Genomic DNA, 22,747 nt, shown 5'->3' with positions numbered 1-22,747 from the left:
ACCAGGGTAGAGAACATCATAGATGCATAGAACAGGGTAGAGCAGACCACTACAGCAGGCTGGAAGACAACCCCCACAAGTGGTTAATAAAGGACGCTTATATAGATGCTGTTTTCCATCAATGGGGTTTCCCAGACATTGACTTATTTGCCACAAGGGAAAACTGGAAAGCAGATCTCTTCTATTCCAGAGGAGGTCAAGGGTACGGTTTCCTAGGAGATGCATTTCAGCTATTGTGGTCAGGTCAATTCCATTATGCATTCCTGCTCATTCCCTTACTAGCGAGGGTGATAAGCAAGGTTCGAGCAGAGGGCATGAGGGCGATCCTAGTAGCCCTGTTTTGTCCCAGGCAACCCTGGTTCCATGGACTAATGAGACAAGCAAGTCAATTTTACCATTTTCCCAAGGAAAATGACCTTCTGTCATGGCAGAGGATCCTTCAGCATGACATAAGGAGACTCAAACTAACTGCATGGCTAATACTGCCAAAGGGACCCTCTCCGAGGGAGTAGCGCAGGTTATCTTAAACACCAGACGGTTGTCCATCAGACAGTCTTATGGTTTAAAATGGGAGACATTCAGGTTATGGACAGAAGGAAAAGGCCTAAGTGCCACGGATTGTGCATTAACTAATGTTTTGTAATTCTTACTAGAACAAAAAAAGAAAGGTCTATCGAACTCATCTATTAAAGTGTATTTGGCAGTCTTTCATGAGCCAGTGGACAATAAGACAGTTCTCTCCCATGTTACTTCTAAGCAGCGTGGGACTGCTATTGTCACTCCTATTTCCAAGAAGGGCAACAAAAACGATCCAGCAAATTATAGCCCATAAGCTTCTTAAACATAATTAGTAAAATATAACAACAACAACATTCGATTTATATACCGCCCTTCAGGATGACTTAACACCCACTCAGAGCAGTTTACAAAGTATGTTATTATTATCCCCACAACAAAACACCCTGTGAGGTGGGTGGGGCTGAGAGAGCTAGAAGCTGTGACTAATCCAAGGTCACCCAGCTGGCTTCAAGTGGAGGAGAGCCAGTTTGGTGTAGTGATTAAGACTGTGCCCTGTTTGAGTTACGAAAAAGCATAACCTTCAAGCAGTATTCAGACCCACCCGAAAAATACAACAGATGCTATGATCAGCAAAAGACAGTAGAGACCCCCTCACCTCTGCAGGAGTATACCGTATACCCTGCAGCTGTGGACAAGTTTACATCGGGACCACAAAGCGTAGCATCCAGACAAGAATAAAAGAACATGAAAGACACTGCAGACTTGGACAACCTGAAAAATCAGCAGTGGCTGAACATAGCCTAACTCAAACAGGGCACAGTATCTTATTCCAGGACACCAAAATACTAGATAACACTTCCAACTACTTTGTCAGACTGCACAGGGAATTCATTGAAATTCACAAGCATAAGCAAAACTTCAACAGGAAAGAAGAAACCTTAAGAATGAACAGAGCATGGTTTCCAGTTCTGAAAAACACCAGGCTAACAAAACACTCTATACTCGACAATAGCCCTGCAGAGAAGATTAGCACCTCAAGCACCAATCCATATGCAAAAGAACCTCCTCAGGATACAGTGAAGCCTCCCGCCATTAGCATTCCACACCCTGGGAAACTCTTACAGGATGATGGTTGTTGGGGGTTTTCCGGGCTGTATTGCCGTGGTCTTGGCATTGTAGTTCCTGACGTTTCGCCAGCAGCTGTGGCTGGCATCTTCAGAGGTGTAGCACCAAAAGACAGAGATCTCTCAGTGTGAGATCTCTGTCTTTTGGTGCTACACCTCTGAAGATGCCAGCCACAGCTGCTGGCGAAACGTCAGGAACTACAATGCCAAGACCACGGCAATACAGCCCGGAAAACCCCCAACAACCATCGTTCTCCGGCCGTGAAAGCCTTCGACAATACATCTTACAGGATGACTCAGCTCAACCCCACCCTTCCTGAGTAGATACAAATGACCTGCCAACATCTTTTCCACACTGTGACACTGAGAGATCTCTGTCTTTTGGTGCTACACCTCTGAAGATGCCAGCCACAGCTGCTGGCGAAACGTCAGGAACTACAATGCCAAGACCACGGCAATACAGCCCGGAAAACCCACAACAACCATGGCTGGTGGAATTCATTGCAGAAGAACAGGCAGGATTTTTACCTAACAGACAAATCAAAGACAATTTAAGGACAGTGATAAACACTATTGAATATTATGACAAGCATTGTGATAGGGAGGTTGGTTTCTTTTTCGTGGACGCAGAAAAAACATTTGACAATCTGAACTGGGACTTTATGTTTGCCACTATGGAAAAGCTGCAAATGGGAGAAAGGTTCATACAAGCGGTCAGAGAAGTTTACAGAGACCAAAGTGCAGCGATTGTAGTGAATGAGGACTTAACTAAAAAATTGAAAATAAGCAAAGGAACAAGACAGGGTTGCCCTCTGTCTCCATTGTTGTTTATTCTGGTTTTGGAAATATTGATGGTTCAAATACGAGAGGATGATACAATCCGAGGTATAAAAATAAAGGAATTCTCCTACAAGGTCAGAGCATTTGCGGATGACATAATGTTAATAGTAGAAGATCCAATTGAAAACATGCCAAAGGTAATAGAGAAAATAAAGCAGTTTGGGGACCTAGCTGGATTTTATGTGAATAAAAAGAAGTCAAAAATACTATGCAAGAATATGACTAAACAGAAGCAACAAGAACTAACGGTGATAACGGATTGTGAGGTAACTAACAAAGTAAAATATCTGGGTATTGAACTGACTGCGAAAAATATAGATTTATTCAAAAACAACTATGAGAAATTGTGGATACAAATAGAAAGAGACTTGATAAAATGGAATAAATTGAATTTATCATGGTTGGGAAGAATAGCAGCCGTAAAGATGAATGTTTTACCACGAGTGATGTTCTTGCTGCAAACAATTCCAATTATTCGAGACTCAAAACAGTTTGATAAATGGCAAAGGAAAATTTCAGACTTTGTGTGGGCAGGCAAGAAACCATGCATGAAAATGAAAGTATTACAGGATGCGAAGGAAAGAGGTGGCTTGCAACTGCCCAATGTGAGACTATATTATGAAGCAATATGTCTGGTATGGTTAAAAGATTGGATAACGTTAAAAAATCATAAATTGCTGGCCTTGGAGGGACATAAAAAAATATTTGGATGGCATGCATACATGTGGTATGATAAAGTAAAAGCGGACTCGATGTTTTTGCACCATTATATTAGGAGAAGCCTCTTCACAGTCTGGAAAAAATATAAGGTTTACATGGAAGATGGAATTCCTTCATGGGTGGTTCCGTATGAAGTAATAGATCCGAGAACTGTCGACAATGAGCAGCAACGTCTAACCTACAAGGAGATAACACAAGTACAACATTCAATGCTAAGAATAAAAACAGAAGAAGAGTTGTCTCCTTGTTATGGATGGTTTCAATATAGACAGATCAGAGATCTTTATAACTCGGACTGCTTAAAAGGAGGTATAAGAATGGAAAATTCTGAACTAGAAGAAGTGATGCTACAAGAAGGCAAGAAAGAAATATCTAAGATTTATAAACTACTTCTGAAATGGCATACGGAGGATGAAACAGTTAAAATCCAGATGGTGAAGTGGGCAATAAACTTTCATAAAGAAATAACAATGGAGGCGTGGGAACACCTGTGGAAAAATACATTGAAGATTTCAACTTGTACGAATATTAAAGAGAATGTATACAAAATGATCTATATATGGTACTTAACACCAAAGAAAATTGCGCTAGGGAATACGAATATGTCAGACAAATGCTGGAAATGCAAAAAGCATGAAGGATCATTGTACCATATGTGGTGGATTTGTGAAGTAGCTAAGCAATATTGGGGAGATATAACTGAAGTAATTAATGAGATTTTACAAATTCAAATAAATAGGAACCCAGAATTGTTGCTACTGAACTTTGGGATGGAAGTTGTTCCAATGCAGTATAGAACATTGCTATTTTACATGACTACAGCGGCAAGAAGTGGAAAGTACAAGAAATACCAACTATAGAAGACTGGATTTATAAATTGCTGTACATGGCAGAAATGGACAAAATGACAAGGAAGCTTAAAGATCTTGACCTAGGACAATATATTGCTGATTGGGGGAAATTGAAACAATATTTAGAGAAAAAATTGGATGTGAAAGGAGAACTGTGGCAGTTTGAGAATTTGTAAAGGGCGGTGATGTAAATGGAGGAGAGAAGTGAATTTACCATTAAGGGGGAAATTTAACTATAACAATCTAAGCTAATTTTATGATTAAGAAAATTTGATTTAGAATATATAGTTTAACAAAGGAAAAGTAAAATTGATACATTAGAAAATTTATACTATATACTATATACAATATATATATCACACTGCATACTATATTGGGATGTTATGATATGTTATATTATAATGCATGCTATGCCATATTGTATGGAAGAGTATATAACAAATACTATATTGATAGTATATTTGATAGAGAATATGCATAAAAGAACTAGAACATGTTTAGAGTAAGAGATATTATGATCTATGTGTTGCAGATAAATATAAGTGAAATAGAATTAAGCAATAAAAGGGGGTAAGGGTTGGAAAGCTGTTGGAAGTCAATAGGGAGGGGGGAGGGTAAGGGTGGGGAGCAGAGCTAATTAGATATGAAGGGAACGTATGTATCAAATTTGGAAATTAAAACTCACCAATAAATTTTTTTTAAAAAAAAGGATGATTTGTTCTGGTAATAGCCTTTGACCACAAATAAACAATTTTTCTAGAGTTCAGTAGCACCTTAAAGAGCAACAAGATTTTCAGGGTATAATCTTTTGAGAATCAAAGTATCCTTCATGAGTTATCTCTCAAAAGTTTATACCCAAGTGCTATAGGACTTCAATCTTGCTGTATCTCCATGAGTGGAAGATAATAACCACATTCACTTTCTCAGAGGAGGATCCCTCTCTGAGGATTTCCCCACATACTTTTCCTGGTTTTCTTAGTAGTTGATCCACAAACAGCAGAATAATTTTGGGCTTAGGTCTTCTGCATGTCTGCCGCGTTTGCATTTTTGCAGTTGTGGAGTTAATTTTCTTCCAGATGTGCCTTAAATAATCAGGATATTCAAGCAAGGGTGCTGTCATTATCGGTGGCATCATTGGTGATGTTACAGCACATAACCCCTTTAAAAAAATTTGTACATGCATTATACTGATATATCAATATACTGCTAGAGGAGGGAGGAAAAAATGGTAATTCTCAACATAGTGGTAAAGGTGCTTCTTCTATGTTCAGAGTTACCATCCACAATGGCAAATGTTTTTGGTAGGCTACTACAGTCCATTGTCACAAATGACTGGTTGAAGGAATGGCATTATGGCAATTCTTGTATCAGTTGTAGACCCAATAAATGAGCATGTGTGAGAATTGCCATTTGAGCACATACAGAAAGTGATATCAAATCCCAAATAAACCATAATAGGCAGAATAATAATAGCCAGAATAACAAGCATAGAATTTTTAAGAAGAGAGGAGGTTTATGAACAGGCCCTTAGGAACATCTCTAATCGATATAGTACAGTCAGGCATGTGTTCAATAAAAAAAGGAAAAAAATTGACTGCTGCTGACTAAAAATAAAAATTCTGCACCAAACAGAACACAGAGGTCCCTTTAAAGGTTGGAAGCCAATGAAAAATATGGTAGGTCCTGCATCTACAATACTGGAGATTCATGGTAGTTGATGCACAAGGTTAAAGAAGCAGTGGCAGCTAAACTGGATAGTGTTCACTTGTGTTGGGGGGGGGGGGACACATAAACATACTCTTTTCACAGATTCTTTTTCCTTTGGTTGGCATCACCTTCTTTATCTGCTAAATCCAGGTACTCTCAAAGTAGAAAGAGGTTGCTTGCAGTGGTTCAAAGCTTTTGTTTTGAATTTTTCTTTGGACCTGTGGCGAAACGGGGCCTTTCCTCCCACTGGTAGACCCCGCTCTGCCTACCCCTCCCTTTTCGCCTCTGGCCAGACTCCTGAAGGGGCTATCTCCCTTTCCTGTTCTCTTTAACAACCTGCATCATCCCCTTCAAACATTCTCTGAAAGATAGTACATGGTCCACAACGGATTGCTTTGCCTTTGGGATTTTCTCCTCCCATCTTTCCTTGACCAGATCTAGAGGTCCCCTGACCTTTCTGTTGAACATAAGTTCAAAAGGAGAAAACCCTGTAGATTCCTGGGGTACCTCCCTATATGCAAATAACAATTGCAGTAGTTTTTCATCCCAGTCTTGGGGGGGTGTCCACATAAGCTCTTAGCATTCCCTTCAATGTCCCATTAAACATCTCAGTCAATCCATTGGATTGAGGATGGTAAGCTGTAGTTTTCAGGTGTTTCACTCCACAGAATTTCCACAAACACTCCATCAGTTCAGACAAAAAGTTGCGCCCCCTATCTGTCAGAATTTCTGTGGGAAATCCCAGTTGACAAAATACCTTGATCAGGGCTTCAGCTACCACTGGAGCCTCAATGGAGGCTACAGGCACCACTTCTGGGTACCTCGTTGCATGGTCCACTAAAGTCAGAATAAACCATTTGTGCCTCTGAGTAGGCTTTGGGAACGGGCCCACTGTCGATCCCTACCCTTTGGAATGCCTCTCCCATGATAGGAAGGGACTGCAAAGGGGCCCAGACTTTACACCCACTCTTGCCCACCTTTTGACATATTGGACATGACTTGCAGTAGTCCCTCACATCCTGAGCCAGCTTTGGCCAGTAAAAGTTTAGCAAGAGTCTTCGCCTGGTCTTGTTAACTCCTAAGTGCCCTGCACAAGGTATATCATGAGCCAACTCTAAGAGCTTGGGCCTGTATTTCTCTGGAACCACAAGCTGTCGAACTGCTTCCCAAGACCCGTTTCTATTAGGTAGTAACCAGAGCCTATATAATCGACCCTGCTTCCATACTACTTGCTCAGAAAGAGTGTCTGAGAACTCCACTTCCTGGTTCCTTGCCCCATTGCTCAGTGGTTCCAGACTAGGGTCTCCTTGAACCTCTGACAGAAACATTTCTGGATTCTCCAGTCTTTCTACCATCTGTTCCTCTAGTCCCACTGTTTCCAGGACCCTTGGCAAAGATTTGGTTGCTGTCCTCAGTTCCTTCAGTTGGGTTTTTAGCATTATTCAACTGACCCCCTTCCAGTCTGGAAGGCTCCACAGTTTCCAGCTGCTCTTGAGTGGAATGGCACCCTTCTTCCCCTTTGAAACACTCTCCCTCAGGGCTGGAGACTGGCTGGTTCTCCCCCTCCTGGGAGACTACCCTCTCCTCAACCTCCCAGGTTGGTAGAGATTTGGCTTCTGTAAAGTTGCCTTCCTCCTCCCACCTCCCTCTGAGGGTTTGGCTGTGTGTTACTGCATACTGGCCAGCCAACAAATCCCGGCCCAGTAACACTGGAACCACCTGTTCCTTCATTACTCCCACCTCCGTGAGACCTACTGACCCTCGCCATTCCACTGGTATCCAGGCCACAGGAATCATGGCAGGCGGTCCCAGAACCCCCTGGATTCTGTATGCCATATCAGGGACAATATCAGTTTCCAATACCAGATCTGCCCTCACCAAGGTTACCGAGGAGCCCGTGTCAGCATGTCCCAAAACCAACTGGTCTTTCAATCTTACCGGTTCTACAAAATCACTCCAGTTTTCTGCTGGCTTCATTTGGGTAAAGAGGCACTCATGGCTTACCACTGCCACCTTCTCCTCTTTCCCTTTTTGCATAACTGGTACGTTTGAATGGGGTTTGGAGGTCTCAGTTTGCAACTGTGGGCAGGTTGACTTCAGGTGCCTAGCCTCCTCACATTTGTAACAACTGCGGACCTGAGGCCATTTCCAATTTGTCAAATTGAGGGACTTCCTACCCTCTGCCTTAGCAGGTGCCCCTTCCCTTTTGGGGGAAGGTTGTACTTTCCCACCCCTCTGGGACCCCCTGTCTTCCCTTCCCAAATGGGAAGTCCTCCAATCCAACCCCTCCCTGTTCAGCACCAGCTCATCCACCAGTTCTGAGGCTTCTGCAATGGTTTTTGGCTTCTTATCTTTTACCAGGCATTTTAACTTCTTGGGGATTTTAGAGAATTGGTCTAAAACCAACAACTGAAACAAAGCCTCATAATCCTGGGCTTTTGCCTCCTCTGCCCATCTCCTCCCCAACTCATTTAGCTTTACCCCAAATTCATAATACAATTTACATTGTTGTGGGGCCAAGCCCCGAAACTGCTTCCGAAAGTGATCTGCCCTTAGTTTAAATCTTTTAAAGACAGTGGCTTTATATGATACAAAAGTTATCCCACCGTCCCCCATAGGCATGCTGTGATAAATAGTTGCAAGTTCCTCAGTCAGGATACTACAAAGGTAAGACATATAGTCTTCCTCTGCTACTCCCCACTGCTTGGCTGCCTTCTCGAAGTTGGAAAGGTATACGGAGGGGTCTTCTCCCTCCTTGTATGCCACTAAGTCTTTGGGGGTGACTTGTATTTTCTTGCTCTGGTCTGCTTTCAGTTGCAGAATCTTAAGCTTGTGTTTCCGTTGCTCCTCCCGCTCCTGCCTGCGGGTCTCTGCTTCTCTTTCTTGCTCTTGCCTGCAGATCTCTGCTTGCCTCTGGTGGAGTTCCAGTTCATGTTCTCTCCTCTCCCTCTCGGCCTGAATACGCATCCCAGTTCCAGTTGCAGCTGGAAGTTTGCCTCTGGCTACTTTAGGTGCACATCTGCAGATGCCCCTGCCTTCTGGTTCTGGTCCATCAGGAGGGCTTGCAAATCTGTCACAGTCATATTTTTACACTCCAGATTCCGCTTGCACATTCTTCCTGGAGCTGGGGTTTTGTCATCTTTAGAATGTCCTGTATCTTGACAGGATCCATCCTAACTAACTTAAACTTTCCCTGGCTTGCCCAACCCAAGAAAATAAAATAAAACTTCCGTCACTGTCTGGAGGGTACACCAATTTTAAATGCCTGTACAGTCAGACTTTTGGCTCAGTTTTCTTTTCTTTCCCTCTGTCTTTTCTTATCCCACTGCTGCCACCAAGATGTGGCAAAATGGGGCCTTTCCTCCCACTGGTAGACCCTGCTCTGCCTACCCCTCCCTTTTCGCCTCTGGCCAGGCCCCTGAAGGGGCTGTCTCCCTTTCCTGTCTCCGGGTAGTTGCTGCCACCACTGTCCCTGTATGGGGTCCTGGTTAGGCAGGACAGTCTCCTAACCTCCCTCCTCTGCTAGTGGGCCCAAGCGGTTGGGGGACTATGTGGAACAGAAGAGCTTTCTTCCTTCATAAATTCCAAAACTCATTTATTTAACTTCTAACTATACATAGACAAATATACAGTGAACGGAAGGAATAATAAAATACAAACAGAAACCCCTACTCTATCTCCCTCATGTCCTAATTAGATGTTGTGTAGGGCAGGCCCAATCCTTTGAACCTGGAGTTACATTAGATCTACATCTCCCCTCAGAGCCATCTCTCCCTCAACTCTAGCCACCGTCAACTTCCAACTCCACTGACTTGCTCTCCCTCCAATCACATTCTACTTCAGAACTGGCCCCTCCCCTCTGCAGCTAATAGAAAGTTAACTCCACAAACAGAATAACATTTCTCCACAGGACCAATAAGAGCTACATACAGCAGTGACAATGGTGGAGCATTCTTTTACCATCTACATTTGCCTAACGGAAAAGCAGGATATAAACTGAGCTCAGAACATTGTTTTGACTATTCTCATCATGCTTTTTGTAGCCATTGTGTACAAGAATGGAGGCAGAAGAAATACATCATCTACTAACTGTATACGTACAAATACATGTTATCCCTGATCCTTTGTTATGAGCAAATATAGTTCTATTTCTGGTGCTGAATAGTACTAAAATATCTATTCAAGGGATGTTCTGTCTGAGAAAACCAAATTTCTGGATTCCCAGTCTGCTATGAGTAATCAGACATCAATGAGCATGTGTGGCGTGTCTCATTTTAACTTTAGTTAGTTACAGGGAACCGATTCAGCAAGTGAAAATCTGGAGTGTAGAATCAGGTGCCTTATATAAACGTTTGGCACAGTTCCTTGGATATTTGTCATTGACATCAGTGGAGCCAAGATTGTACCTCAGGATATTATAGCTGGAAGAGCTACAATTTTATGACTGTGAATATTAATATATGAATCTAGATCAGCCTGTGCTTATTAATTTCATGTGAAAACTACTTGCCTTACAGGTCTTCAATGAAAAAAAGGGTTTGCCAAATGTCTCTAATTTTAAAAAGGCTATTCCTTATTCAAAAATGTCATAATCCTGTTAAAATAAATAATGAGTGACAAAAATATGCAATTTGTTACAAATACCAGGGTGATGTAGTAGTTAGATTGTTGAACTGGAGAGATATGGGTTAAGCCATGAAGCTCACTGCACAATCTTGAACCAACAGTCTTAGCTTCACAAGACTGTGGTAAGGATAAAATGAGAGGGCTATGTGTGCTGCTCTGATTTTGCTCTTTTGAAGAAGCCTGGAATAAAAGGAAGAAGGCTGGAATACAAGTGAAACAGAGAGCTTTTTAACCAAAGAACTTCACTATCAGTTTTTAAAAAGGAATCTGAGGAGGAGGTGGTATATGAAAAGTTAAAAGTCAGTCAGTTTAACATCTGTTCCAAGTAAATTGATGGGCTAGCATTATTGAAAACAGAATGATTAAGCATATAGAAGAACAAGCCCTAATGGAAAAGAATCAGCATTGCTTCTGCAAGGGAGAGTCCAGCTTCATAAATCTTTGAAGTTCTTTGAAAATATTAACAAACGTGTCAATAAGGGTGATTCTGTAAACATTGTGTATTTAGACTTCCTATATGGTTTTTGACAAAATTTCTAATCAGAGGCTCTTTAGAAAGCATGAGATAAGAAGACAGATTAGTAACTGGTTGAAAAAATAGAAAGCAGAGTTTTCATAATAGAAGTAAATAAGCAGTGGATTCTCTGGGGATTTGTGTTGGGAGTGGGACTGCTGCTAGTCATGACTGAGCAATGAGTTTGCCAAATTAGCAGATGGCACCAAATTATGCAGAATGGGGAAGATCAAAGCAAATTGTGAAGAGTTCCAAAAGAATCTCTCTAAATTGGGTGAATGGGTAACAATAGCAAATTAATTTCCTTGTAAAGGTGGTGAAAAGTGCAGATTTCATGCTGTTCAGGAAAAGGATTGACAATTAGACATCAGGTACTGCATTGATAAGTGCCAGCATCAATTACCCTTCTCTGTTCATAACAAGTTTCACCCACTTTCTTTTTGCATTATATTCTAGATCTCCTCCTCTTTAGGCCTCTTCTTTCTCCTACTTTTGCCTGCCTTATTTTATTTGCTATCTTCCCTCAGGCCTATCCTATTCCTAACCCCGCCTATGGGCCTGCCCTGATTGTGCTTCCTTTAACCCGTTTGCTGCATTATTTCCTTAGCTACCTGCATTGTCTAATCAATTTCCTTTTCACATGAAGGAAGAGAGTTTCAGTTCTAATGTTTATTAATGTTGTATTTAAACCCTTTCACCTCCATCCCAATGTTAGTGTTTCTGGGGAAATTGCTCCCTTACCAATTCAGAACTAACTCTAATCTCCAGCAGATGTTTTAATTAAAGTAATTTGACTCAACTAAGTTATTGAATTTGTGCTGGAATCACACGAATCAGAAAAGAGTGATAGGATTGGTATGTTGGTTGCTATATCACAAACCCACTCAGCGCTGAATAGCCCAGCCAGTTGACTGTGTTTTCCCCTCTAGTTCCTAAGTGGCACATACGTCAGGGGGTGTCAAATTCTCTGGAGTGCTAAATTATACAGGGACAGACCTGGTCAATTACCTTCCCTTCCCTTGGATCTTTCAGATAGTACCTCTTCCATTTGAGTCAGAATAGGTTCAGGCAGAGAAGATGGATGGAGATGTAGAAAGATACATGAATATGGAGCAATATGGTCCCACTCCAAGAAATGTATTCTATATGCTGAAGGAAGTTTCCATACATAGATCACACAGTGCCACAGTGCTGGAGAAGCCAGGGTTGGTTTTGTTTTTCAACCTTACTCTTCAAGAGAGGGAGGAAGGTCACAGAAATCATACCAGTTCAAGGCTAGACGTGTTACGGATTATATATTGTTTTGAGAGTCCTTTTTATAACATTACCGCCTTGTAGTTTAAGTTGAGTGCCTAAGTTTCTCCAAATCTCTTTGAAATTATTGATGTTAATGTGTCTGGTTTCCTTTTTATCCCTTAATAAATTCCTATTTTCTCCTTACTTCTCTATAAAGATTAGCCTAAGAAGAGGGACTCAGTGAGTTTGGGAGTTTGTCTCATATGTGGCTGTGCAAGATTGCTACATGGGATCCTTCTTATCCAAGCTTGGGAAGGAAGAAAAACTAATGTGTTCCTCCTACCAAAGCTAAAACCTTAATGGTGTTAGTGAGATGTATTATTCTTGGAGTCTGAATGTGAGATGAGGGAACTTAAAGGGTACCAGGGTGAACCCTTCCCCTCACCTGTGGCAACCCCCTCTGAGAGGCAGTGCTCTGTACAAGGCTATGCCCTCAGAATGATGATGTTACAGGTGATCTTTAAAGATACGCTACTGTTGTCACTTAGTGCTGGGGACACGGCTGAGGATGAGGAGGCTTAGGTTGCTGACTAATCCCTGTCCCATCCTCAGCATACTTTTATGTGAAGTTTGGGGTTTTAAATGCCATTCAAGAAGAGGTAGCTGTGTAACTTGACCAAAGTGGTCTCTTCTCCACCCTTCTCCTGACAGACTGAACCCAAATGGCCTTCCAAATGCAGTTACTTCATATGAGATGACAGGGAAACAGGATTTTAAAAATTGTAAATTTTATTCACTATCAGGGATAGAGGAAATAAAGATTTTCAGTAAAGAGGCTTAAAATTATTTACAGGTAACACACAACTTTTTCTGGGCTCATGAAGTTATAATGTTTCAGTGTCAATTCCTGCGTGCATAGAACAATAACAGCCATGCTTTTCCTGAGAAGAGTATCAATCTTGCTGCGACCTCAGGAATCTTAGTGTAATTGTGAGCCAGTTCTCTCAAAAATTAGGCTTTGATCCAGCTACAGTCCGTTCCTTAAGCATTCATTATGCTAGCCTGCTTTCTCACCAAAGTCTCCTGAGACAGGTTCTCTCCCACCTAATGATGTGGAGGCAAACTGTTTCTCCAAATATCCACTGTTTTAAGCTGCTTAGAGTCACGGCAGTCTCTGAGAGAGGATGCTTGCAGTCTTTGGGCATAGCTACATGATACATCCAACACATGTCAGATCACAGGTGTGTGACTGGACATGCAGTCAGATGTACATGGGGGGGTACTAACCATAAAAAGCACTCATTTGTTTGGTGCTGCAAGGGGGGAGAAGGAACGTTTGGTCTCCATCCCATCCCACTTTTGCCAGTGGAAAGGGCAGCAGGATGAGTGCATATTGTGTAGTTTGGCCCTGAAGGTGCAGACTGTAGCTGACTAAGCTGATAGTGTAACAGCTTTTTCTTTCTCACTTCCCCTCCTATCTGGTTTCCTCACCAATTCATGGGCCCTGATTAGCTGTTATCTACTCTACACAGACACCACACATGCATACAGGGTATTGGTGACGGACACAATGGGGAAGGACATTTGCCCATCTATTACACCTTGATGCTGCCCTTTTGTATGCTAGCACCAGAACTACACCAGCCTTTTACTAGCACAACTTTGCACCAGCATAGGTTCAAAATATTCCAGCCTTGGCCTTAGTCACTCTCCTAGGCCATTTGGAGGCAGGACTTAGGATCACACTGTTAGTGTAATAAATGGCTTCCGCCAAATACACCAAAATCAGTTTTTGCTTGCTTTGCTGATCTGAAGAAATACAGAGTGTTTTTTTTTATTATTTCAGATGGGAGATGAAAGAAGGAGAGGTCCTGGAAGAGGAAGAAAAAGTCATGGTGGAGCATTTGAAAAACCTTTGTCTCATACCAACCCCTCCTTCCTCAGAAAATAAAATAGAACATAGAACTTGACAAAAGTACTTCCCCCCACCCCCCATCAAATATATCAATACTTCAAATTATCCAAGTAAGGCACCCTGTGGTTTCTGCAGAACTGATGGTAGGCCAAAGAAACTGTCTATAGTTTTGATAAATTTTGCTTCGTTATTTGTATTTTCTAAGGGACTGGCCAGGCACTATATCTTTTTGTGTTATTTATTGTTGTGTGGATTTTTTTCTTTGTAAACATTGGTAGAAAGTTTTAAAAATCTTAAAATAGTAAAATAAAATTTTAAAATAATACAATTAGATTACCAATAAATGTCTAGTAAGCTGGAAGTACCTTAACCTGAAGCCGATGGAAATTTATCATTTGACTATGGGCTGTTCAGATAAGTTTAATAAGGTGGATGTATAAGGCTTGGAGGCCACATTAGGAATGGTTTATAAAATTTAAAACACTTTAATATCACATGCTCTGCGGTAGAGCAGCAACATGATCTGACACACAGGTTCTTGTAAGAACATCACAACTTGCTCTAGTACTGTGACCAGTGGTGTAACTCTTGTGAGCATGGCATCAGTTTGGGATTTTGTGCCAGTATTTCATGTGGAGAGGCAAGCAGATTGTGGAGAGGAAAGAGAATGTGCCAGTGGCTGCTGGGGCTGTCACCGTGCTGGTTTCCCAGTTAGTGTACTGGCAATCAATAGCAGTTATAGGTATTGATAGAAGCTGTCCCTGGCTTACCTTGCAAAGGATTCTGCTTTAACATTTGCAGCATAAACCTCCGTTTATGCAGAAGCAGAAGAATAGGACTGAGTTAAACATATATGCCTCCCTTAAATTGACATTGCCCACACATATAGCATGCATCTTGCTACAGAGGGAAGCATCCAAGATACATGATTACAATAATAAAATATCATAATTTGCATGTTGTCCAACCTTGAACATGTCAGGGTGTACAGACATTTGCATTTTATTATTGTAGCAAGTCCTTATGTCTGATCTTACTACCAGAACAGCCAAGAGATTAAATAGGGTTCGATTTTCTTCTGTGCATTTCCTTTGTTTTGCCTTTGCCCCTCAGTTGTCTGCATTACTACAAATATTAAAAATGATGCATGAGGTGGGAATTCTGTTAGATTCAATACATATACCACAGAGGTTCTAAAGCTTAAAAAGTGCCAGCCAAGCACACATGAACCTACAACAATGTTTATTCTCTCTCTTAGCTGTTTGTGCCAAGTACTCCCTTGTTGCACAAAGTGCTCTTTCTCTGGAGTTCCTATCACCAGGTAGTCTCCTCGTGTATGTTCTAAGCTTGCCTCACACAAGGCTAGAAGAAAATATGCCATACATTCTATCATCTGAGCTATGACTGTCTTGGCTGTGGCTTAATAGCTCTTAGGAGAGCTGTGATTGGCTGTATACTCTGTTAGGCTGTGTCAGGTATATATTTATTTGTTTCTACCCTGATTTTCTCTCCTTTGGGAGCTCAGCATATTAAAAAGCACAACAATTTTTTTAACAAGCAAGCAAGCAAGCAGGGAAACTGTATAACACAATTCCAGCATCCTGGGCTTGCCTGGCTTAGCTAGGCTACAGGCTGTAAACCATGGGCTGACAGTCAAGAGCCCCTTGACTTACACCAAAGACTTTTGCCTCTGGCTGCAACAAAGGAGGGAACAGAAGCTCAACCAGATCTTTCTCAGATGGCAGAGATATTTATAAAATTAGGATGCCACTGTAAGTTCTTGGTGAAAGTAACTAGGTGAGGCAGCCTGACAACATGAATGTAACTTAGGTCTTGCCTTGGAGATGTCACTGTTTCTCTATAGACTCTTTTCTTTTAATTCTCCTATCCTTCTGTAGTCAGGAAATTAATTTAGCAGTGCAGTCCTAAGAATAGTTACACCATTAACCTGAACAGACTTTGAAGGGTGTAATTCTGCGTTTTATTTATTTATTAAAATATTTATATTCCACCTTTCCTCAAGGGTCAAGGAAGTTCAGGATTGCACTGCTTGTTTCTCATTACTAAAGTCCATGATAAAACCCTTGGTTAGGTTCAGTTCTTTCAGTGACTATCCATGCTCTCAAATGTACATTCAACACATCGTTTTTATTTTATTTACTCCGTTTATTTACTTCATTTCTCACTGAGACTTAAGGCAAATTACATAATATAAAAATAGTTCAGTCAGTCAACATAGGATATCCAATAAACAATGCAATACGAGTTAACTGAATTAATGCTCAGAACTTGTAGGCTGTTTTGTATGTATATTGATACTATTTACATTTTGTCTATCAACTGTTAAACAAATATAACTAGCTGCGAACCCATCTTTGCTCACTTATGTAATGTAATTGCTTCTTTATGTTGTTATTTCTCCCATTTCTTGTTGCCTCTAAAACTAGCATGCTTTTATTCTTTTTTAAAAAATATATTTTATTAATACAAACTCATTGTATATAACAAACAGGTAACAGTAATTATACATTAACTGTATATAAAAGCATGCTTTATTCTGATGCAGGTTTGTATATCCTTTTTTTCAATGTTTAGTATCGCTGGAACAAGCCACAATGCAAATTAGAAACAAAAGCAATTGTTTGATCATTTTGTTAATACAGGTCAGGCACTTGGGGGCGGGGAGTGAGATGAAGGGATGAACAAAATAAGTATATTTTTCTTCTGAAGGGCATTTTACAGGCTCTATGGACAACAAAAATATCGATTCTGGAACTACTCTAGATTGACAGTAGATGTTCTTTAATTCATAGCTCTGCCCTCAGTAGTCTAATGCCAAAGATGTTTCTTTTAAAAGGTGCTTTATATCTGTATTTAGATGCAGAAGGGATAAAAGTATAATGCTGAATAAATATCCCCCTCCAGTATACTAAAAGCTTCATCTCATCTTTTTCTTTTTGCTGATTGTTTCAATGAGATGATGACTTACAAAGCAAAAATCCCCATAACTGAGTGACAGCTATAGACAGGGTCTTAGTGATTCTGGGGCTGGAGTCAAAAGTCCAGGATGGAGACCCAGAATCACTGCCACCCCCTCACTGGGCCACCCTACTTGGCCCCAGAGTCTCTTACAGGAATGTTTTATTTTCTTCTCAGCTGAAAGACTCAAAACAAACTTCAGTGGTGCTTAAAACACAATCCTGAGGCCTGCCATGCTGCCAGAGCACACGCACCTGCAGCCATTCATCCACTCTCTAAGGACTTTCACAGGAGAGCTACACCAGTGACTGAGACTGGCAAGACACAGCAAGGCCGCTGCCAAGATCAACTGCCTTCCCATTCCCTTGACAATCCCACCAGCATCCCCCAATGGCCATGCTGCCCTCATGATGGCATGAGAATGGCAAGCAGAAGTGCAGCCAATATGCGGGTGATGATCCCCACTGCCAGTTGACACCTCCATTCCCCCCCTCCCGCCAGAGAGCAGGCAGCCAGGGACCACATGCTCCATGGTTATGGGCTCTGTATCAGAGTGCCTGGCCAGGGGTAGCTGGATGGCAGAGTGGCAGGTGGGACATGTGCCCCCCCTTAAAGGTGCAGCATGCAGAGTGAGGAGCCTCTGGCAACAGCCCCACTGCAGGGAAGGCACCAACCAAGAGGGCCTAACTAGGTTGACCCTGGAGTACGCCACAGTAACAAACAGTGGGCACCCCCCCAGTGGATGAGGAGGGGGCTGCACCCCACCAGGAGTCAAGCCTCACTCACTGCCAGGGTGGTCTCCTGGCCACCTGAGTGTGTCACAGGAGGCAACCCCACAGTGTCCTCCAGGACACTCCTGCAGGCAGTGGGAGGGGAGGGGGACTGGTGGGGGGACATGAACCACAGCCACAAGCTGCCCAAGCAACTCCTCCATGCATGCCTGGTCCTCGCGTGTGATAGCCAACACATCCTCGAGGCAGTCTGAGGCTGCTACTGTTGATGCAACTAGGCCAGCCACGCACTTATAGCTAGGGATGTGCACAGGAAAAAAATGGTAAATTCGGGTTCATTAATACCGAACTTGAAAAATAATTTGGTATTCCCCAAATACCAAATTCATTCTCCAATTTGGTTCACAGAATAAACAGAGCAAATTCGGTAAAATACAGAGCAATATAGACCAAATGCAGTAAAATATGGCTATTGTTTTCTATGGGAAATTCAATTCAGGTATATTTTGTGGCATGGTATGGGTCATTTTTTGACTGAATTTCATCACATTTGCAGGGGACCTACTCCTGCCTATCCTCTAAACACCCCCCAAGTTTCAGGGAGATTGGACCCCAGGGTCCAATTCAGTGAGCTTCTGAACAAGATGCCCCCAGTCACTCTGTTTGTTTCTATTATAGGAAAAGCTCCAAGCTGACTCCCTCTGCAAATACACATGGACCAAGGCTGTCATGGCCAGAGGCACACTCCAAATACAAGCTCCATGCCAGATTCTCCAACAGAACCAAACTGACGCCCCCTCAAAACCCCCAGTATCCTTTGAGCAGGCTGATCAGCCACTCTCCATTCTTCCCAATGATGAGCACTTTTACAAGTTCTTTCCCAGGGGCACATATGCACAGGGCAAGGATGCCACATCCAAAGCATGCTCCCAAATACAAGCTCATCCCTGGGGAAGCCCAACAGAACCAAACCAAAAACTCCAGTCTTAACAGTCAATCCTAACCCTTACACTAATAGGGAAGCTTATGAATATAGTTATATCATAAGTGCCTCTCCTCATGTTTTAAAAGCACAGGAATGCTGCCTGGCAAGGCAGGAAATGGCTGCCAACCCCCAGCCAGGAGTTGGAAAATTACTGACATGTGAGTCATAGGCGAGACTAATCACCTCCATACCCTGCCAATCTTCCCTTATCCGCTTTCCCATTCTGGGCTATTCAGGGATCTGAAAAGCCCCACTTGTCCAGCCATCACAGATCATCAAACACTTTTCTATCTTTAGTAACACCCAGAAAGGATTAATCAAACCTTCTCCAGTTTTATTGTCTCACCTCCGGGGACAGCCATTAAATTATTGTTTGGGGGCAGAAGATGCCATCCTGCCTAAGGGTACATTCCACAGTATAATTGGGCTACCCTCTGCCATAGTTCTGTGTGTGTTCTGGATCCATGCACTCTCAGACTGCACATCTGAGCCCTCTCTTTCTTGCTGCGAAGCACTGGTCACTCAATGCTGCTCTTCTCTATGGATGTCCACCTCTCCTAGATTGGTAAATACAGCCCTTCCCTGAATCTTGGTCCCCTTTTCCTCCCTGTTTTCTAGTTAGCTCTGTGTGTATGTTGTGTGCTATTTCCTGGGTGCTTGCTTTTGTTACCCCTTCAATAAAAACCATTCTTGTTGAACATCCACTTGTCTTTACTAAGAGTTCTCGAGATAAACGATCCCTGTATATACAGGTAGAGAACATCACTCATTACCCCCTCTTGCTGCCTCTCCTTGCATGCTAATTCCCCCAACTCACAAAGAGACCCCCATTTGGGTAACACCAGCACCCCCTGAGCAGGCTGACCAGCCAATCTCCATTGTTCTCAGTGATGAGAAATTTTGCAAGATCTTTCTCAGGGGCACATATGCACAGGGCAAAGATGTGATATACAAGGCTCCCAAATGCACCCTCATCCCTGGGGAAGCACAACAGAACCAAATGACACCACCCCAAAAACCCCAGTGATCCCTGAGCAGGCTGATCAGCCATTCTCCATTGTTCCCAATGAGGACCAGCATCACACCAGAGAATCACCCAAACCAAACTGAAGCAAGGGATAGTCTGGCAACTAGAAGCAAACTGAAGCAAGGGAATGGAATTCCCCCAGAACCAAAGTGAAGCAAGGGGACAAACTTCACACCAGAGAATCACATCCATTCCACCCAAACCAATCTGAAACAAGGGACACTCTTGCAACTTAGCCCAACAGAACCAGTGTCATTCACAGCAGCCAGTGGGGGAACACTACAAAACAGAACCCAGCACTACCTAGCCACAAAGACAAGACAATGGCAATCAATAAGCACAGTTGCATAAGATTGAGCCCAGTTTCCACCCACTGGCCTCAGGCTGAAACTGACAGTGAGGTACTTGGGAAATCCAAGTAATTCTCTCCCTGCAGCAGATTTCATCATCAGCCCTTTCCCAACCCAGCAATGAGGAAAGTTAATTTAACATTACAACAACATGTTAGAACAACACATTCTCTGCTTTCCCTAACATCTCTCTGACTCTTCCCATCCCAGTGGTAAGAGACCAACATTTCAGGGGCCTCTTTTCTCAATTATCTGCAGAACTTTGTGCTAACATGGACTAGTGGTTTTGCAGTGTGTGTGTGTGTGGGGGGGAGGTCCATATTCCAGTGTACATTTATTGTGCCAACTGAATCAACTGTCCTTCTCCTGCTGGTTTTCTACCTTTTAAGTCTTGGGAAGAACATTTTACCTCACAGGCTCCCGGAGGATGCAGGCCATAAGATGGGCTCACATCATTCACTCTGGAAATCCAAAGTTTGATCTTCAGGAAGACCAACTGCTCAACTCTCCAGGGGAGCAGGCAAGTGTGATGTGAGCTGACAATGTCGCCTTCATGGGAAAAGACACGCTTGTTCTCCACACTCATTGGAAGGCATGAGAGGAACTTCTGAACATCAAGAGAGAGGTCTGGCAAGATCACCTCTTTCTTGGCCCAGTAGCTTAGCGGATCAGTGAAAAGCAACTCACAAAGCTCTGCAAGGTAGTCCCCAACTATTGCCTCCACCAAATCCTGACTCATGCACCTCACATACCCCGAGAGGCCAAGGGCACGCTGGAGCATGTCCATCTCCATGGACATCCCAGTGCTTGCCGAGGAGGGAGCCTGCTGAGAAGGGGCGAGAGAGAGACTGGCGGCCCTCTTGGCTTGCCTACACCTCACCTGCACACAGAGGGCATCTTTCGTGCTGGTGAGGTGTTCGGCCTGCTCGGTGAAGGTGCCCTTGATGTGCAGGTTGCACATGGTCGCAAACACGTACGACTCCTTCTCGGTAAAAGGCTGCCACTGGGACACAGTGCTCTGTTGCAGCCTTCTCATGAGCATGCGCACTCCTGGAACAAGGTCTGCACATCTGCATCTGGGTCCAGGAAGGAGGCCATAGCACTCTGAAGCATATGCAGCAGAGGAATGACCAGACCCAGGGTTGCTGTGTCAGATGAGACTGGGACAATGAATTCCTTGAAGGGCCTCAGGGCCTCCACTATCTGGGAGATGGTGAGTCCATCCTCTTGGCTGAACTCACCCACCCACCTCCAAGTCTTGGTCTCCAAGAGCCACCTTTGAGGACAGCCTGCTGCTCCACCAAGCACTCAAGCATGGTACAGGTAGAGTGCCAGTGACTGACAACATCAGAGATCAGGTGATGCTCCAGCATGTCTGTACTGGTCTGCTCTTAGTGCAGTTGGTGAGTTGCTTTCACACTGTGTGAGAAGTGACTCATGAGTCACCAGTGTTTCTGGAGGAGACACTGGAACTCATGAGTTTTGAGATCCTCTGCAGTTTCCTCAAAGGAACACAGACCAACTGCATCCTTCACTAGAAGGTGAAGTTTGTGGGCCACACAGTAATATCCCTCCCTTCATGTTTGTGCCATCATCACTCACCATGCATCCCATGGTGATGTTGCTCTCACCCTCATCTACCAAGTCCAATAATTCCCTTTTGATGGTGGCAGCAATGTTCTCTGCCATGTGCACCTTGTCGAGAACCTTGGCATGAAGCAAAGCCTTATATTAGCCGGTCTGGCAGTCTCCTATCTGGCCTTGCTTGACGCTGGCCATCCCACTCCCACCTGGAAGGACATCCCCATTGTGCAGTAAGTGAGAGGTACACATGCTGCGACTGAGGGCAGGTCCAGATGTCTGATGTGAAGTGCACAATTATCTCAGTGCATGAGACAGCTCTGCCTTCATGTGCTCATTGGCAGCCCTGTAAAAGGAGGGCACCACAATCCTGCTCAATGTGGTGTGAGCAAGGATGTGTACCAAGGATAGACTAGCTGGAGCTGCCCTTGGAAGCCAGAGTCCTCTACTACGGAGAAAGTCTATGGTGATCATCTCCACAATCTTCTGAGTGACAAGCCTAGATGCCTCTGGATCCCTCCCCACTCTTAGCACTCAGTGCCATGCATACCAAACATCTCCAGCAAAGATGCTTGTCATCCTTTTCCTACAGGAAACCTGGGGGTGCAGTGCCAGAGGAGATTGTAGGATGACTCCCTGCTGGCTTGCTGGCAGCTATGTAGTGCCAGTCTCTCTTTTCCCCAAAGAAGCACTGCCTGGTGGAGCTTCTTCATGTAGTTCCTGAGGCTGGTCATTGAGAGATGATTCACATCCTTTCCTTGACTGACCCAGGCCCTACACTGCTGGCACTGTGCATACTGAGGGTCCTCTGTCTTTTGAAAATGCTCCCAGCCATTAGAGGACAAGGGGGCCCAAGATGGCAGAGAGAGAAGGGTAGAGATGTGGGGGTAACCACTTAGATACGCTCTGCCTCTTCCTCCACTATCCTTTCCTCCTGCCTCACCCTGAAAGGCCTGCTTCTGGCTTCAGAGGAAATTGGGGAAGGCTCACCAAAGGTGGGCCCCTTCACCAGTTCCTCCAACATCCTTGGGGCGCTGGGGTG

The 22,747-nt window shown here is 43.3% G+C and overlaps 1 protein-coding gene across 1 annotated transcript in view; it reads left to right on the top strand.

Annotated features, from left to right (window-relative positions):
* Window positions 1-14,107, top strand: part of KIAA0825 (KIAA0825 ortholog) — a 514,789-nt gene extending 500,682 nt beyond the window's left edge. Inside the window, exon 20 of the mRNA XM_054987566.1 lies at window positions 13,984-14,107. Within this exon, the coding sequence (XP_054843541.1) occupies window positions 13,984-14,107 (124 nt within the window). The remainder of the gene's footprint in view (window positions 1-13,983) is intronic.
* Window positions 14,108-22,747: the final 8,640 nt, after the last annotated feature.

The sequence above is a fragment of the Eublepharis macularius genome, chromosome 8, assembly GCF_028583425.1.
Source record: "Eublepharis macularius isolate TG4126 chromosome 8, MPM_Emac_v1.0, whole genome shotgun sequence".
Lineage (NCBI taxonomy): Eukaryota > Metazoa > Chordata > Lepidosauria > Squamata > Eublepharidae > Eublepharis > Eublepharis macularius.
Note: the sequence above shows the minus strand (reverse complement) of the source record. Positions and strands in the feature narration are given on the sequence as shown.